Raw genomic sequence first — 16624 nt, forward strand, 5'->3', positions numbered from 1 at the left:
CACTGGGCTTGCAAAAATAAACAAATTAACATCACCCATGATAAAGGGCAAAACTATTTCATACAAAATTTCTCAAGGCCTTTAGCACTCCGTGCTACGATTTTTCTTATACAGAGCCCCCCACTGACACCCACAGTGCTTTCAGCTAAATTGGGAGTACAGACTACCGCTCACAGTAGGGATTTAACACAAAGCAACAATTTTTATGGTAGGGGGAAAGAAAAAAGGAACATCTAGGTCTCTAGTATTCTGTTACAAATATTGAGGAAGTGCTTTATAAAATTTACCTACAATGAGTACATAAATAAATACCAATGCCAACTAAAATAATATCTCAGCAGTTGACTCAGAAAATGTGGTAATTGCAGTTCTCCTTCATCAGCATGTGGTAATTGCACCACTCAGTGTCAGCAAGGAGCATCATCAAAGCTACAACAGCTCAGAGCTTCTAGCAATAGCAGTCTATGTTATACTCACTTTATATCTTGTTTGTGAATTATTAACAACCATTAGTAGCAGGAGAGTTACCCCTTTTTGATCAAAGCAGCCAAAGTTTCTAAGGAGTCTTTTTGTTCATTGTAAACTTGGGAGCTTGAATTTACGATTTACTTTTTTTGTAATAAAAAAATGAAAACATAGTACTCTGTGTGAAGTAAGAATGAGGCTTGGTGCGAAGATGGAATACAAAATTTGAAAGATAGAGATTTAGAATTGCAAAATCCAAATTCCTGTGTACTTTCAACTCCATTAATACCTCCTTCCTCTGACCTGCAATTCAGAGGGACTTTTGCCTTCTCATCATATTGGTCAGGCTACCAAAGTACACACTCCCTCTACAATGCAGACCTGTAGAGGGAGATCTTCACTAGGCAGGAATCAATAAATGACATGATGGTGCAGAGCTCTGTGTGGGCTAATTTATGCGGGTAACAAAGATAAATTAGATCTTAAGATCTCAGAGATATCACAGCCAGACTCCCTTCTTTACAAGGCTGCTCATCTAAAAAGAGCTCAGGTAGTTTTCCAAGGCATGACAGAAAGTAGCAGCAGACACGCCTGAAGACATTGCAATACCCACCCATCACCAACACCTAGAAGCAGGCAGCCCTGCTGAGGAGCAGAAGGATGCCACTCACCGAGAGCTCTGGATTAAAATGATTGCTCTACAGTGGTGTCAGTAAGGCTGAGTTAGCAAACCTCTTAATGGATGCACAGTTAATCCCAGTGGAAGAGGTCTGCCAGGGCAGCTTAAACCAGGTCCTCAACTGGAAAAAAAGTGATACCAGCAAAAGATCCTGTTCCAGTTGACCTGCCCAGCTCATAAAGGGTTTGGTGTTACGCCAGTCTCACTGTTCTCACTGCGCTTCGACAGAGCTGGGTCCCATCAGCCCAGCCCTTACACCTGACACTCAGCGCCTTAGACCCTCTCTGGCCTTTGCTCACACTGAGACGCCAAGCTGTGGCCTTACCACAGGGCAGCCACACTGATTTACTCATGCTAAACACCCCTCCCCTGACTTGGAAAACATGAGCTGCCACCATGTCTGTGCTACCTAAAGACAGGCCTGGCATTAACAAACACGCTGGTAAACCCAAATGCACACACCCTCCAGAAGCCAGGATATACCATGACCCCAGTGCAATCCCTACTGCTGTTGCTTCACTCAGCTAGAATTTGGCCTAAATTACAGACATACTGTGTGATCTGTGTCCAAATCTTATTCTCTTCTCAAATACAACTCATATCAAATCGCTGTTACTACAGGTATGGGAGAAAATTGCAAAACAGAAAGAATTAGCACCATGCTTTGTGCCATTCAAACCTGTACTTCCTTCAACATGCCAGGAAGATGAGCACATTGCCTTGAGAGCTCTTAAAGAGGTGTACAAGAGGCCGGAAGGTGGTACCTTGCACTTCCAGTCTCCCAGCAGTACTAGTAACAGCATTTTATTGTAGCATCTCAAATTACCACCTTTTACAAATCGCTAAGAACTGCGGATATGTTGAGATGCACCTGTACACCTACAATTGATCATAGATTTCCAGCTGCTTTTCAGGGTGCTCTGCCTTTGCATTACCCAGACTACTGAAGTGGCTCATACAGCTTAGCAATTTGGCTCTCTGCCATATAGTAGTGTTTAGGCGCTGCTCCTCATGTTGTCAAAATGATTTGGCAACAAAACAGCAAAGGAAGCAACTCTGAGCACTGCTGGAATGGAGGCTTTTGAAGATTCCTGTGTCAGATCTTGTTAGGGATGAAACATTTTTTCTTCTATTCAATTCATGTGCACAGCCTTTAAATCAAAGGCAATGCTTCTGTCATTTCAATCATATATTAATATTTTTAACAGCTCATTCCCTTCTCCAAAAAACTAGAAAATTGATAAAACGTAGAAGGTGACTGTTGTATTTCAGCATGCAGCTATCAGGTCACTTCACACCACGTCCTCATTCACAAACTGAATTTCAAAGGCTGTCACATCAAGGTCCTCCTTTCCCTCACCAGTGTTATAACAGTTTCCCTGCAAAGGTGTAAATGTCACTGAATGGTGCAAGACAGCAAAGTGCTCTGAAAGCTGCAGCATTTTAATGGTTTTGGCACAATATTTATTTACTAAGAGATCTGGAATCATAGTACTCACCTATGTGTACTCACCTACTAGAAATTCTATGAATTTCTGCAGTAATTCTGTTTGCAAAAGTCAATTTTTAAATCTCCTACAGAGCCCTGGCCACAACAGATCTCTCCCAGGATCACACACTTCCGTCTTATCTGCAGCAACATGATCATCTGTGATCTCTGTTACAGAGAAGGGTAGTTACCTTCACCAAATTCTCTAAGAAGGCAACTTCCTCCTGACACATTGCTACTTTTTTTCCCCCTCACATTCTTCAGGAAAGGTTGAGAACCACAGATAGTGTTTGCAGTGATGCAGTAACAGTCACATTAGCTGGAAAATTAAATGACCCTATGTCTGTAACTCTCTTCCCTCCAGTTCATTGCTCTTAAAATAAAATGGCATTGTACAGCTTTCCCACCCTTTTCCTCCTAGGACTTTCAATCACATATAATGCCAGCTGTTCTGGAGTGCAGCTGGCCTCACTGGAGCTCTGTACTGGTGCAGAAGTCAATCAAGGACAATTCTCCAGCAGGATTAAGGTAGCACATGTAATTTCACTTAGTCAAGGGTAAAGCCAAATGAATTACAACTCTACAGCAATTGCTGACAATTTACTTAGTGCCATGCAAAACAAAGAGGCAGTATTGGCACTAACACTAGAGCCCTTAATTTAAACAGGGTTCCTTAAGCCATGTGTTAAAGGGACTTCTACTGGCAAGGAGCAGTTGATTTTGCCAGCAACAGCTTGTTCCTTCATTTCAAATTTGGGCAGAGATATGTAACAGTGGGAATTCTAAATGTGCAGAAGAATTTAATGATTACACTGAAACAACCAATAAGCAAAAATATGTTAGCCACAATTCACAAGTTCAAAATATGTAAATTACTTTTCTGTCTTATATTTTATTGATTTCACAAGGTTGTGCATAATACAAGCAGTAAATACAACCATCATAATTTACTAAATACTTATATTTTAAAATCACATTTCCTGTCTGGTAAAACCTTCAAGTTTATTTTACCAAATAACCTCTGAAAGTAAGAAGCATTTTGAAAAGCTGAAAGCTGCACTGAACTACTACCATTCAGTTTAAATAATTGAATGTAATGTCAAAACACCATGTACCTTATCTGTCTATGAATTTTTGAAAGCATTTTTGTTTTCATTCTAAGATAGAGAGAATCTAGGAAATATTTTCCTTCTTTTTTTTTCCCCCAACAGAATTTGAAGACCAACATTTTATTTAACTCCTTTCAATGTAGGTTTGGAGTTGGAAAAGTTGATGGGCTGCCCCAAAGCAGCAATGATTTGACAGCAACAGGTTCTGAAAGTGGGATGGGCACAGCTGTGTATTTAGTTGCTACCCAAGAGCAAAGCACAGCCTTCATAAAGCCACTCACTGTGCAGTGAGGATCAGCCTTGATCATACCTTTTGTTTTAGAGAGCTTTGAGATGTCCAGCAGTGGGACAAACCTGACAATGCTGCTGCTTTCCTACTGCCATCCAACAGTGTCCTGGTCTGAGACCAGCAGCTTTGCTCACTTCTTTCCGGAAACCTCACGGGCATCAGGGTAAGTGTTTTACCGTCCCCACAGACTCTTGACAAATCCAGTCTGGTTTGGCTCTCGAGAAATTTATTCCTGGGCACATCAGTCACTCTGTGGACTCTAAATTCAGCCGTGTCCTGGTGAGTGTGGCAGGCACAACCTCGGACCTTACAGTGTTTCTCAGCAGTTTGCCGGGCAGATTTATACAGAACAGTCTTCTAGTGCAGCAAAACACACGCATGCTGCTTTTAGTGTCCAAAATGTAAAGCTCAACATCCTTTCTATGTAAAACAAAAGGTTTTTCTCAGGCCAGCAACACTCCGTTCTGTAAGGTCTTAGTAAGTACTTTCATTCATCAGAAGTTCTGGGAGAGAACTCTTAAAATACTTTCAGAGAGTAGTTTCACGAGTGACTGTAGAACCTACAACAATGTAAATACTCTAGGAAAAAAAAAATTCTTCCCTCAAAGATTAAAACATAAAAATAAAGTAGAATCAAACACATCTCCCTGGTGCCCACACGGGCCTGGTGTGCGCGGCGCGCGGCCGGCCCGGCTGTGAGCTGCAATGGCGCGGGGCCGCGCCAGGGGGCGCTGCGCCAGCACGGACGGCAGCGGCGCAGAGCACGGCCTGGAAACTGCCCGGGCCGCGCCACATGGACTCCGTGGCACATCAGCGCTTATTGCAGGGAAAACAAACCTTTCCTGGCGTTACAGACATTCTTCCCATGCTTTCAGACCATTCTCATTTCTGACCACCTTCTCATTTAAAGTGCATATCGCTCCTTCCCTCGTTTCACCTTTTGTCCTTTCTCCCTCCTCCTTGCCCCAAGGCCCCGGTGGCAGCGGGGGCCTGAGCTCACCCCGCATCCCCCCCGACGGCAGCCGAGGGGCCGGGCTCGCTGCGACAGGGGCCGGGCGGGCAGGCGGCCGGGAGGCGGCGGTGCTGCCCACGGAACGGGAGGTGGTGGTGTTGGCCACGGAATAGGAGGCGGCTGTACTGCCCACGGAACGGGAGGTGGCGGTGGTGATGTTGCCCACGGAACGGGAGGTGGTGGTGTTGCCCACGGAACGGGAGGTGGTGGTGTTGGCCACGGAATAGGAGGCGGCTGTACTGCCTATGGAGTAGGAGGTGGCTGTGCTGCCCACGGAACGGGAGACGGCGGTGTTGCCCACGGAACGGGAGGTGGCTGTGCTGCCCACGGAACGGGAGGTGGTGGTGTTGCCCACGGAACGGGAGGTGGCGGTGGTGATGTTGCCCACGGAACGGGAGGTGGTGGTGTTGCCCACGGAACGGGAGGCAGCGCCGGGCCGGAGCCGCGCCCTTCCCAGCGTTTGCTCGGGCACAGGGATCTGCCCCCAAACCAAACCCGCCCGCTGCCTGCTCCGCAGGGGGAGGTGAGGCCGCTGGAGAACAGATGGAGCGCGCAGCCCTGCTCTAAGTGCCGCTCATCGTATTCAGATGTGACTGATTCCGGAGGTAAGGAGAACAAACACAAAGGCCAGGCGGAAAGAAGCGGGGACTGTCCTGACCCTGACCTTTCCGCGCCCCAGGAGGCACACGGGACAGAGGAACGCTGTGTCCACTGGAGCCACTCACAGGGAAGAGAAGCGAGAGGAAGAGGTTCCAGGCAATCAAGACACAGAATTGCAATAAAACGGTAAAATACAACAGGTCGCACCATCAGGTTCTATCTGAGAACACGCATGCAAAGGCAGAGCAGGGGAATGCCTTGTTTATCCTCTGCTTATTTTTCACTTTCACCCCAGGAGCACGTACTCAGGAGAAGCACATTCAGATGTGCGATGTCCTCTTTTTCCTCAACAAGTCATCAGCACCTTGCATCAAGTCCCCGACAAAAATGACAACAAAGCAGACGCAGCAGATCACTGTACCATTGGCCTGGGAGAGCTGCCAAGCAGTCGCCTGTCCCAGCACACAGCACACACAGCTCACTGGCCTGCTCCCAGAACAAAGTCAGGCACACATGGAAACACTTCCAGGACAGAGTGAGAATGCTGAGTGTTTTACTCTGCTATAGAGTGGGTGGCAAAGGCAAAGCCTGGACACAAAAAGAAAACGTATATGGCTGAACGTCTGTAACCTGAATTTCTTTTGTTCTCCCAGACAAAAATAAAACATCTAAAACAGGTTAACCACCCAAAAGAGTTAAAGCTATGACCTTATGAATTAAACTGAATCAAGAGAGGGGAAATGTAAGCAGCAAAAGGTACAGAGTGTGTTGAGGGACAAAAGTTTTGAAGAAAAAAATAAATATTGAAACTATTAGAGCAAATTCATCTGCAATGCAATGCAATAGAAACAAATAAAGAAAGTCAGATCTGAAAAGAGATCATGGTAAACTGAGGGGAAAAAATTCTTCAAACAAAAACTTCTGTCTAACAAAATGTTTTGTCACATAGAAGCAGGCACTAAAAATTAGAAAAAAATACATGAATCCATGACTGTGTTTCTGTATACTCATATAGTCTCTCCTCAGGAACACAGCTTAGAGATTAATTGCTGGATTGTTCATTGCATGGTCCCCTGTGCAAGAACAAGCATGAAAATGATGTTTGGAGGACTTGGGACCAGAAATCCCACTGTACAAAAAGCAAGGTAACTCAGTGACACCAGAGTAAGTGGAAGAATAGTGAATAGGCACATAATGTTCCAAATACTACTTCAATCTTAGTACAAAATACTCTTCCAAAGGCCATATGAAAAAATTACAGGTCAAATTAACTCTGACATAGCAAAGGCATCCCAACTGGCATTATATTTTTCTATGAAAACATAAAATTACCAAGTCTGAAACCCAGAGTTATACTGGAAAAGAACTGTCTTTCTCCTCCTCTGCATGGTAATGTGTGTAGAATAACTCTGACCACACCTCATATTCCTTGGTTAAAAATTGCTATGTTTCTTCAGACAGCTGCAATGACACCACACCTCCAGGGCTGGCTGTGCCTTCTCCTGCCCTTGCTGTATCCAGCATTCTGGGTAATGTACCAACTGCACTGCTAATGGCACTGTCACAACTCTGATGCAGCCAGTTGAAAGCAGGTCAGGTCACTTTTTACAACCATGGTATCCTCACAAGCTCAGCAGATTCTGTCCAACATAGTGATTTATTCTGAAATAAACTTTTCAGCTTGTTCACATTCCATTAGCTGATGCTGCATGTACAGTTAGAATTTAGAAGGGAAGAAAAAGTAGTAAAAGTCGATGGAGAAAATATACAAGAAACAAGAGGATAAGCTTATAAGAAGCCCAAGGAATAAGAACATAGATGTGGAAAACAATGACAAGTATGCAAAAATAGATTTTGCTTACAAAATCTAAATGGTGAAGTATTAGTCTAAGATATGTGAACATCCTTTCCACTGAATTCTGTAATTGTCCATACATACACTTGAATGTGAAACATAAAAAAATGACAAAGTTCTTTTCTGCTACTGGAGGTACTTAGACTTCATCAGAGATATCCAAACTTGCATTCTCGTACATTTCTGTATGGCTTGAGAAAGACCACATACAATGTTCCTGAAGGACAAATAGATAGCTGAAGAAAGTGTAATGTTTTTCAGGAGAACTGTAAAGGTTAATGAATTGATGTTTACTTAACACTGTGAAAACATAGAATGCCTTGCAATTTCATAGTGTTGAACATTAATACCAATTCCTGCCAATAAAGTTCCCCTAGTCCTACTCTCCTGTGCAGAATCCCTGCTCTGTAAAGGCTCATTTCTGGTTTTACTTTCACAGACTAAAACCTGTCAGTGCTGTGCAAATTTTGCTAACACTTTTCTCAGAGCAAACTACAGTAGGTCCCAAGGCCTACTCAGATGATAACTCAGGTAACTCAGAATATTGTTTCCAACTTGAGAGAATAAATTGAAAGAGCAGTATTTAAATTCTATTGCCAGCTTACTCACAGATTGATTTGTCCAAACATGATCAGACTACAACATGGTCACGCAAATTTGAAACTAAGCACCCAATCAAGTAACAGTTTCCCTTCATGGCTCTGACCACACTTGCTGCAAAACCCAAGCAAAGGCTGCCAGGAGCTGCTGAAAGGCTGAAACCATTTGCTGCCAGGAGCTGCTCTGGTGAGAGAAGAGATTAAGGCAAGAAATGGTATTTGCTTCCTAAGTCATGAGGGGGTCTTTTATGCATTTAAATTCAAAAACAGATAGAGTCATAGATGTGGAGATGACAGCCTTATTATAAAGTGCAGGACTGCATGACAAATTATTGACCTACATGTTAAAGAAACTTCTCTCATGCCAATGACTTATTCTTCAACACACCCTCCCAGTATCCAACACTAGAGGATACAATCAGCATTTCCAGCTTTCCCTCAATGTCCCACTAAAAATAAAAAATCTTTTTTCAAATTATACTTATGAAAACCCAGGATGCTGGTCTGGCAGACTGACTGTTTCTGCTGGAGATGCTTTTGGTATTGTGACTTTAACGCTCCTTAGATTTAGACCTGGGTCTTAAAAATCCTGTCTTAGCAGATCTTGTGAGTTCAAGTCTGGAATCTGTTCTTGTGAGGCTTCACTGAGGCTGCCAGTTCACAGTGAAAGACAAGTACTTTATGCACATGGATCGGATTGGCATGGCAAGGTTTTGGCAGCAGGGGGGTTACACACGTGGCTTCTGTGAGAAGCTGCTGGAAGTCTCCCCTGTGCCCCACAGAGCCAGTGCCTGCTGGCTCCAAGACAGGTCTGCCACTGGCATAGGCTGAGCCCATCAGTGGAGGTGGTAGTGTCTCTGGGATAAGGTTATTAAGAGATTTGGGTTTATTTCTCATTCTTACATATATTCTCTTATTATATATTCTCTTATTCTCATTATTCTCTGATTTGATTGGAAATAAATTCATTTCCCCAAGTTGAGTCTGTTTTGCCTGTGACAGTAACTGCTGAATGATCTCTCCCTGTTCTGATCTTGACCTGTGAGCCTTCTATTACATTTTCTCTCTCCTGTCCTGCTAAGGAGGAGGAATGATGGTACATTGGTGGACATTTGGTGTCCAGCCAGGGTCAATCTGCTACAATACATCACAGAAAACTCCAGAAAACTGCAAAAAAGGCCAACAAACTTGTAGCCTTTCCCTAGTAACTGCATTTTATGAGTAGACCATAAACAGATCAAAAGAACACAAGATACTTATTTCAACATGGTTAAACTGTTCTCCTGCTCCTCCTGCAGCCCATGCGAAACAGAATTCTGACCTCCAATCACAACGAGAAGCTGAGGGGTTGTTTAGCCTGAAGGAGGTCCAGGGTGATCTTGTCACTCTCTAAAAATTACCTGAACGGAGGTTGTAGCAAAGTGTGGGTTGGCCTCTTCTCCCATGTAACAAGTGATAAGGCTAGAAGATTGGGTATTAGGAAAAATTTCTTCACTTACAAAGTTATCAAGCAATGGAACAGGCAGTCCAGGTGGAGTTACCTTCTCTGGAGGTAAAAGAGAGGTTAAAGACATGTGGATGGGACACTCAGGGATATGGTTTAATGGTGGACTTGGCAGTGTCAGGTTAATGACTGGATTCAATAGTCTTAAAGGTCTTTTACAACATAAAAAATTCAATTATTCTTTAAGGGAGAATGGATTTTCCCATCATTTGAAAAGAAAACACAAAATGGGTATGTTTATTTCACTACCACTTCAGATTAAATATGTAAAGAAACTGCTTCAGGGTATGCAATCAAGTCCTGGAAGCAGAGCAGAAGAGCGTACAGCTGGTTTACCATGGGCAGCAACAACAAGTAAAATTTTCAAGCACTTGCAGATGGTCAAAAACTAGACAGTTGTTGACTAACTAACACCCATCTGAAGCCCTATGGGCAGGGATGGCCAGTGAGCATCATTTAGGGCTTGTGGCACACGAGTGATTCAGGTGGGGTTCCCACTCTGCAAGAGTCCCCTATATAGAAGTTTCTAGATCATCTGAATCTCTGGCTGCAGAAGAAGGGGTGTCTGCACTGCTGGACTGCCCTGAGGGCCAGCAATCCAGCATGGGGAAGTGGGTACCATGGGAGGCACCTCTAGCTCCTAATCACTTTTCCAACTCTTTCACTTCTGAGGCTTTTAATACAGGGTCAGGAAGTTGGTGCCATTGGCATGACCCTGTCTACCCTCTCCGTGGCACCAGAGCTGCCTCACTAGCCCAGCAAATGTCACCACACCAAGCTGTCATGGCTGGGCAACAGCATGTTGGTTAGTTCTGGTATCGGGGGAGAATTTAACTACTTCTAAATATAGACCAGTTTGACCACTAGTGAGTCCCTCTCTGCGCAGATTGAGAGCTCCATACAAACCCACAACAGCCCCTGCCAAAGCAGATGCCAGTTAAAACAGCCACATGTTGATGGGGCTTGATTGCTTTCTCAGTATTAAAATAATGTGAGAAAAGTTGATCTGTAGAAAAAAAATAATAGGGGCTTTTATCCTTCTAGCAGGATGTACAACCAGTGGCTATCAGGATATCAGGAATGGAGATAAGTAGGTCTCCAGCTTAGATTCAATTGATTTTTTTTTCCCATTAAGATCTCTTCAATTCTATCATCTCGTTATTAAATGCACATTTTTGTCTTAAACCTACTTTCATATGTTTATGCTGGTGTAGAATGCTCCTTTTTATGAAACTAAATTGTTGGGTATTTGTATGCTGTCTGTAATTTGGTATTTCAAAGTAGTAATTCCAAAAGTAAAACAAATGCACTTCCTTGCCTGTTTCTCCTTTTCTTCTCTCTAGTTGTTTGCATCCCTTTTCCTCCCTGAATACACAAAGACATGGACATTCCCCTCAGATTGGGTCATGGCAGGCTAGTAACCATTTGTGTTTTTGAGAACTACCCTGGACAGATTTGTTACATCTCTTAACTACAAAGGACGTCAACCCCAGACAAACGACCAAGACACCAAAAAGTTGTCTTACAGATAACCTTCCTGAATTTTTAAAAAATATACTGGGCACAAGTTTCAGAAATTACTTTAGAGCCTTTTGTTCCATTTTTAAAACTGAAAAGCCCTCAGGAGCCTACATCTAACCAGCTTTCAACAAGATGTATTGGCATAATGGTTAAAGCCATTTTTTAATGCCAGGCTTATTTCAAGGACACTTCAAATGTTTCACCTAGCCACACAAATATTGGAGAAGCCTGAGCTTGGTTTCAAGCATTCATCTCTTTCTTGAGCTGGCATATAAGCCAAAAATAAATTCTATAATTCATCAGACTGTTACTTTTTGTCTTGCAATTCAGAAGCCAAAACTTTGTAAAACAATTTAAGATTTATAGGAAAACCTGGGCACATTTTTTCCTTGGTTATGCTTTCACATGTAAAATTATACATTTTAAAAAAACCAAACCCATCCACAATGTGGGAACATTTTAGTTCATCCACAGTAAAATAAAGAGCTATATAATTCACATGAGTCTTCCAATACTGCAGACATTTATTTTAAAATGACCAATGATACATATCAAAACTATGCCTTAAGGGTAAGTGGGTAATTTCTTTCATGAAATACTCAGTAATGCAACATTAAAGGGACAAAACATTCTGCAGGGCACATATTTGATTAACTGTAAACCACACACTTGGTGGATTTTTTTTTTTTTACATTCCAGCTATAGCTACAAATCCAAAATCTAAAAAAAACCCCAAAACCCAAAAAGCCAAACAAAACAAGTTTTGTATCAAAATGCCACCATTCATCAAGATCCTAAACAAGGCTAAAGTCACCCGTGTGACTTAAGCACAGCTCAGAGATAAAACAGGAGTGATGTCAAGTGACAAACAAGGGTAATAACAAGTTGAGCATGTTCAGGTGGGATGCGATCGGATAAGGAATGATGACTAATTTCCTTGAACTGCAGAGAAAGATGAAACCTTCAAGCATGCTGGGACAGTAAGGTGAGATGTTCTAGGTGCTGAAGGTAATCAGAGCAGGATCCTTCTGCACAGAGCAGTGGCTTTCCATAGCACTAGCACTTCAAAAGCATGTTCTCAGCCAGTCTCTTCAGCTAACTAACTGGGATGGTTGCTTGACTAGAATACAACAGAATACTTAATTTCAAAGGGATCTATAATGTTAATCTATTTCAAATCTTAGTCTGTATTAGTCAGGAAAGGAGTGAAGAACTGCTTTACACATCTACATGTTAACCTGAAAATTTTTCCAGTCAAACCCCAAAATCCATGTGTATGACAGTGCACCTTTGTGTCAGGCACACACAAGCTAAAAGTACATTATTGTACTTTTGCAGGATTTTATGTATGTCAGTGTAAGATGCTGAAAATATTTAATCATATTCCAAACTACTTCCTAAAATGTTTTTTTTTTCCCTGTACTGTGAGGTAAAACCATTTGTTCCATATATCTGCAAAATGTAAGCACAATCAAATCAGTGCAGAATGGCAAAACATCTGACTATGACCCCCACCATGTCCGTCTTAGTCCAGACAGCTGGAGACTGAGCAATACACTTCCACAACATTACTAAATACTGCCTTTTTTCTTATATACTACCCTAGATATCCCATACAGGATTCATGGCCAAAGGGCTGCTGGTGACCATCAGTTTGACACCAAGTGGGCATTCTTACTATTACCCCTTAAAGCCTGCCTTTTGCAATTCTCATCTGCCAACTTGCCCCATGTTATCCACGAGCATCACTTCAGAGAAATCTTCTGTATGCTCACATCTCAGTAGGTGAGACTGGGCCCTTCAGCAGCTGCAGGGTATGAGGAAAAATGGCAGAAGGAGGAGAAAAGGGACGCAGCAGAAAAGGACATGCCCTGTCTTCTGTCCCTCCCAGCACCTACAGGGAGCTCGCAAAGATACCATCTTCGCCATAAGAGTTCCAAGTGCAGCTGCATGTACGGATTCCCACTGTAGCCTGGCTTTGCTAGAAGCTACCCTTTCAGAACACTTGTATCCCAACACCAGCAGGGATCCTGCAGCATCTTGCTCCCAACTGTTCTGTAGGAACCCGCCTCAGAACACAGCACTTGCAGGAAATTCCCTAAACAGATACAGTGTGACCCCTCTGGATGCCAAAGGCCCTTCACCAAGTTCTCACTCAAAATATGGTATTGCACATTATCTTCACTACTACAGTCCTACATGGCACCTCTGATTATTTACAGAGAGTAGGCTGTATATTATCCCATGCCCCCAAAACACACCACGAAATTACCATTTTCAGCACCAAAAGCTTAACGTACAAAGTTCAAAAATAAAAAAATGAATAAGTTTATGGAACAAAACAAAATGCAGCTGCCATTCATAACACTGTTCGAGTCTATCTAGGTTTTCATTAGGACAGTGGAATTCCACAATACTTCCCCAGAAATAAAGTTTGCTATGCAACAGGACAAGACAGGATGAACTGTGAGTGACACAGGCAGGAACAGGCTCACAGACTCAGTCAAGCTGATCAGGTACTGCCAAGTGACACAGCTGAAGAGCAGATGCTACCTTCCTTTAATTTAGCAAAGCCAGCAAGGTGGCTCCGTGGACCCATGCAGACATGACACAAAGCATCTGCGGGTTTTACCTCTCACTGTGGCAGCATATTAATCCTCCTCGCTGAGAACCATCTGCAAAGGACACCCTTCTGCTCTGCAGGGCAAACCTACAGGTCCCCATAAACAATCACTGTTACCCCAAAATAAAAATATGCAATTGCAGATGACCATCACAATCAAGGTGTGACAGCTTTCCAACCTCTGCTCACACACCCCCCAAGCTCCCATTCCTGTGTGCTGTCTTGCCACACATTAGAGCATGTTGGCTTTAATCCCTGAGAAATGTGGACTGTTCCCATAGAATCACAGAATGGCTTGGGTTGGGAAGGGACCCTAAAGATGATCTAGTTCCAACCCCCCTACCATAGGCAGGGATACCCTTCACCAGACCAGGTTGCTCAGAGCCTCATCCAGCCTATCCTTGAACACTGCCAGGGCTGGGGCATCCACAGCTTCTCTGAGAAAACTGTTCCAGTGCCTTGCCACCCTCACAGTAAGGATTTTTTTTCGCTAATATCTAATCTAAGCCAACTCTGTTTTAGTTAAAGCCATTCCCTCTTGTCCTACCACAACATGCTCTTGTAAAAAGTCCCTCTTCATCCTTCTTGTAGGCTCCTTTCAGAGGTGGGCTGAAAAAACCACAGTAGGTGAGACGAATGGTGGAAGGTACCACACACATGCAAAAAGAACAGACAGGAACTAAAGGGTGAATTAGGAGGAGGAGCATCAAGATTTCTTAATTTTAAAAAGAGAATTATTTTTAAAAATGGGATAGTAAGGCACCTACTGCAATATGCAGATGTAATTCTCAAATAAACTGTCCCTAAAATGGGCATTACCTTTTCTATCAACAGAATAACCCGGGAATCCCAGGTAAGGAGTGAGTGTTGACAAAATCAGGTCTTTTTTAAAAGCTTTCTTTCAACAGCATGGGCCCTAATGGAATGAACCCTGCTTTAAAAAAAACTGGTTGTCATTCTGAGACTACTGCTTTAATGAAAGTAGTCTCAGAATGACAAATCTCCAGCATGTTACTGCACATGCAAAGTTTTTTCCTGGTCTGGTACTGTACATCCCAGCATGACTTTTCCAGTGCTCTCCCAATCTGCACCTAAAGTGCTGTGACTAGTTTAGCTCACATAATGTGAATCCCTGTTTCAGAAAATGCTTCATGGCCTGAGACTATTAAAAGAAAATTTATGCAACTCATCCCTGAGTCTATCCAGATTGGTAACAAATCCTTTGACTGCTGAAAAGAAGGAATGAAAAGGAATTTAATATTGACGTTTCTGGATTGACAGGCAAGGCCTAGAGGACTCAGTGAAACAGAGGACAGCTGTTTCCAGAGCTGCACGTAAAATGACAAAGTCTACACGTTGTGAATGAGAGCTCAGCAGAGCTAAAGAAACTTGTCACAGCAGAGATGGGAATCCAAATTTTAATGATTCAATTAAGGAATGCCAAGGCTGGTGTAAAACGCTGAGCTATTTCTACCTCTGTGTCCCTATGACTGGCCTCACACTACCGTGGGTGTAATTACATAAGATACACAATCTTTTAGTGGAAAGTGGAATTATTTAAGGAAAACAGCTGGCAAATTTAGAGCTAAGTAGGAGCACAGAAACGTCAATGCCGAACCAAGAGCATGTCAAACATGACCCAGATACCTAATTAGAAGTTATGCTCAAATCTAACTCACGCAGGGCTCCAGAAGCAGGCTGACTACAGTAGAGAGGTTCCAAGAGGTACTCTCCTGATCTTTATTCCCCTCATTGCATTAGATACTGTTCTGATCTCTCCCCCCTCTTCCCCAAATTAATGTCACAACTCCTACAAATTTGCCAGGAATGGGGAGGGTAGAGCAGTATAACACAATAATGATGCTAAGAGCCTCAGGAAGGCTGCCAGAGGGCTTCCCCCAGCACAGAGAGGTGGGAGCTCAAGGCCTCATTTCTATTCCCAGCTGAGCTGCTTTGAGCCAGCGCCCAGCCATGGGGATTGCTGAGCTGTCAGGGGGATGCTCTCCCTCTATGATGCTGGCTACAGTAATACTTCTGCCGGGGGCACCTCAGCCTAATGGGCTGAGCAGGGAGCAAATGAGCAGGAAGTCATTGACAGAGATGGTGCCAAGTCATACTAATATACTACAGGAATGCCCCACAGCTGGCACAAACAGATCCAAAAGATCCCCAGAACACCTGGATGATAACTTCATGATACAGGCACTAAGGGTGCCAGCTAGGAAAGATGCCTTCCTTGATCTGTTGCTTGTCAACAGCAATAATTTCCTTTTATAACAAGGTAACCCACCTAGTTGATCAAAAGAAGCCAGTTGGTGTAATCTTTCTGGATTTCAGTAAAGCTTTTGATACTGCTTCTCACACGATCCTTCTGGACAAAATGTCCAGCACTCAGCAGGATAAACACATCATGTGATGGGTGAGGAGCTGGCACACGGGCCAGGTACAAAGGGTTATAGTGAATGGGGTGACATCAGACTGGTGACTGCTCACTAGTGGGGTTCCCCAGGGCTCCATTTTAGGGCCAATTCTTGTCAACATCTTCAAAAATGACTTGGATGCAGGACTCGAAGGCATACTGAGTAAGTTTGCTGATGCTACTACACTGGGAGGAGCTGTTGACTCCCTTGAACACAGAGAGGTCCTGCGGAGAGAAAAAATCACAGGGCTGGGCAATCACCCATGCACGAAATTCTGACTAAGACAAGTGCCAGATTCACCATCCAGGATGGGGCAACCTGGATGTACAGACAGACTGGGTAACAAATGGCTGGAGTGTCAAAGACCTAATGCTCTTTGGAGCTCTAAAATCAACTCTTCCTACTTAAAATCAAATAAACACAAACCCAAATTATAATGTGCTGCCCATGTAGCAATGA

The 16624-nt window shown here is 43.3% G+C and overlaps 2 protein-coding genes across 2 annotated transcripts in view; one reads left to right on the forward strand and one right to left on the reverse strand.

Moving 5' to 3' along the window:
- Positions 1-16624, reverse strand: part of RGS6 (regulator of G protein signaling 6) — a 262657-nt gene that overhangs the window by 79939 nt on the left and 166094 nt on the right. The window lies entirely within an intron of this gene.
- On the forward strand, positions 4737-6639 carry LOC134551776 (loricrin-like). The gene is made up of 4 exons (XM_063399777.1): positions 4737-4792; positions 5002-5648; positions 5723-5829; positions 5939-6639. The coding sequence occupies exons 1-4, from the start codon at positions 4737-4739 to the stop codon at positions 6032-6034; spliced, it is 906 nt and encodes a 301-aa protein (XP_063255847.1). The 3' UTR covers positions 6035-6639.

Source organism: Prinia subflava, chromosome 5, assembly GCF_021018805.1.
Source record: "Prinia subflava isolate CZ2003 ecotype Zambia chromosome 5, Cam_Psub_1.2, whole genome shotgun sequence".
NCBI lineage: Eukaryota > Metazoa > Chordata > Aves > Passeriformes > Cisticolidae > Prinia > Prinia subflava.